The sequence below is a fragment of the Ipomoea triloba genome, chromosome 12 (genome assembly GCF_003576645.1).
Source record: "Ipomoea triloba cultivar NCNSP0323 chromosome 12, ASM357664v1".
Lineage (NCBI taxonomy): Eukaryota > Viridiplantae > Streptophyta > Magnoliopsida > Solanales > Convolvulaceae > Ipomoea > Ipomoea triloba.
In genome coordinates, this window is record NC_044927.1 from 23,868,439 (window position 1) to 23,871,178 (window position 2,740).

A 2,740-nucleotide genomic window follows, 5' to 3' on the forward strand; every position below is an offset into this window, starting at 1 on the left:
TTTTCAAGGCATTGTTTACATATTTATTTAGGAAATGTCATTAGCTTAACTATACTAGAGAGAGAACCTATCACACACTCGAAAATAATACTAGGCAAAAGATATTCAAATAATTTCAAAGGTTTTCTACATAGTAAAAATGTGACTATATCATACTCCGTATAAACTTATGGTCAAATCAAACAATCTCCACATTGGGGGAAAGCTCAATGCTGAGGCATTCATACTGAAATGAAATTTGGGTACAAACGACGTCGTGGCTATAGATTCTGATGAGGGAGGGAACAGAATAAAGGTTGACACGCCTATCACGGTCTATTTCCTTGTGAACTTGAGAGAGCCATGGATTGTAGTGACATTATCTCTTTACACCAAAGCTGAGCACTCTAAGAAGCTAATCAGAGTAAGTAGAACATAGTTCGCAGAGCACCAAGTCGTTTCCTCATCAATACCATACAACTCTTCTCTACGACTTCTCAAAACTTACTCTATGCAAGAGTATAAACATTTTTAGCTACTAAAAGCCATAAAAGTTAGTCATTTTTAACTACTAAAAATCATAAAAGATAGTCATTTTTAGCTACTAAAAACCAGAAAAATTAATCAAGGAAAGAACTGAATGGCTGCTAAGTGTTTCAATTGGTTGAGCAGATTTGGGATTTGCTTTATTCTTTTTTATTACTTACATAATTTGATCAATCAAAAATTTTTCATGAGTTCGTAATTTAACCATAGAGACATAAATTGAGAAAAGTTAAATAATTATGAATTCAAATTGACAATTTCAAATTTCGTATACTTTATTTAACAATATAATACACCAATAATCATAGAATTAAAAGTAAAACTTGTCATCATAAAATAAAAATTTTTAAAACTAAATATAATAATTTTACAATAATCATGAGATTAATAAACAATTTTCGCTCAACCAAAAGATCATGAACCTAAAACAAAAAAATCAGTCGGGTTCGAAGTCCGAACCGACTGTAATACTGTAATATCTAAGCATTGTCCGTAAATAAATAATTTAGCCCTAATTCGTGCCTTAGCGCTGAAGATCGTAAGTCGGGCAGAGAGCAATTGCATATCGTTCGTAGTTCTAAAAGATCATAAGCGAGCTTCGTCTTCCATCTTTACGCTTCCGAAATCCGATTTACAACTTAACACTTGTGCTCAAGTTTTCAATTTTCTGCTGATCTTTCTCCGCAGCTTCAATTGAAGGAAGTCGATTTTTAACTCCGTTTGTTAGTATTAGCACCGGCAGATCTACGATCGATGGCGAGGGAATTCAATGTGCCGCCGGTGGTATTCCCGTCCGGCGGGAATCCGGCCCCACAGCAACGCCGTCTGCCAACGGCGCCGTTTCAGCCACCCAAGTCTTCGAACCCTACCATCCCCTTTATGTCTTTCGACATTGGTTCCGCCGCGGCGTCCACCTCGTTCTCCACCCCGCAGTTCGCCTCCACCACCATCGGCGGCGGATCCACTGGTTTCGAGGATGAGCCGCCGCTGCTCGAGGAGCTCGGGATCAATACCAAGCAAATTTACCAGAAAACTATTTCGATTCTTAATCCTTTCCGAGTCAAGGCCGATCTTCATGAGGATGCTGATCTATCCGGGCCGTTTCTGTTCCTGATGGCGTTTGGGCTTTTCCAATTGCTCGCAGGGAAGATCCATTTCGGAATCATACTGGGATGGGTGATCATGGCTTCTGTCTTTCTGTATGTGGTGTTCAACATGCTCGCTGGCCGAAATGGGAACTTGGATTTGTATAGATGTGTTAGCTTGATCGGCTATTGTATGCTACCAGTTGTGATCTTGTCGGCAATATCATTGTTCTTGCCTGGTGGGATGGCGATTAAGGTTGTAGCCGGGGTGTTTGTTATATGGTCTACAAGAGTTTGCACTAGGCTTCTGGTCGAGTTGGCATCGTGTGGGGATGAGCACCGCGGGTTGATTGCATATGCGTGTTTCTTGATTTACACGCTCTTTTCGTTGCTTGTGATCTTCTGATCCCAGCTGAAACTAAGATGTGTATTTGGATGTGATGAATCAGATACTTTATGTACAATGTGATACTTCTGTAAGGCTTTAAATGATGCAAAATCGATTTTTTTGATAGGTGTTGTTGGCAGAGATAGACTTATAGTTCTGAATTTTAGGCAATTTGAGCTTCATCATCTACTGAGGATCTAATTTTAAGTTCAAAAGATTTGCCAGAAAGTCTCATTCTTGTCTGTTACATATGTGTTCTTTATTAATGTGGCATATTTTCATGTCTTGTAATGTTTTGTCACAGTGTTATGTATGATCTGAAGATGATGTTTTTGATGTACATGTGAGCTACCTGCATTCTAAATGCTTGTGATGCATTTTGGCTGGGGGCTTCAGTTCGGAGTTGGTAAAGAAATTCATTAGCTTGAAGTTGGGTCAATTTCATCTTGTTTTCAGGGCTTTTCTTAATTATGAGGTGTCATATGTTTACAATTACTCAGAACTTCAGATCTATCTTCTTAACTGTGTGTTTCAGATCATTTAATCATAAAATTTGCTGATTTCATTCATAAGGTCTAGTTCGTAGGTGATTGCTTTTTGTTTGGGGGTTTTAATTCAACCATTATACTTATCTCTAACTGTAGTTGTGTGTGTTATGAGAGGGATGTGGAAATCCCCTTTTCTTGAACACAATTACTCAGGACTGTGTTACTAGCTTTGGTAATAGTTACTAGTTAGCTTA

General features: G+C 38.4%; 1 protein-coding gene across 1 annotated transcript; it reads left to right on the forward strand.

Annotated features, from left to right (window-relative positions):
- Positions 1-1,030: 1,030 nt before the first annotated feature.
- Positions 1,031-2,338, forward strand: LOC115998103 (protein YIPF5 homolog). The gene has a single exon (XM_031237579.1). It carries the CDS (start codon positions 1,279-1,281, stop codon positions 2,014-2,016), a length of 738 nt encoding a protein of 245 aa, XP_031093439.1. The 5' UTR covers positions 1,031-1,278; the 3' UTR covers positions 2,017-2,338.
- Positions 2,339-2,740: the final 402 nt, after the last annotated feature.

Bases quoted from the DNA above. Each gene is read 5' to 3' on its own strand.
- LOC115998103 (XM_031237579.1), top strand. From the start codon at position 1,279: ATGGCGAGGGAATTCAATGTGCCGCCGGTGGTATTCCCGTCCGGCGGG.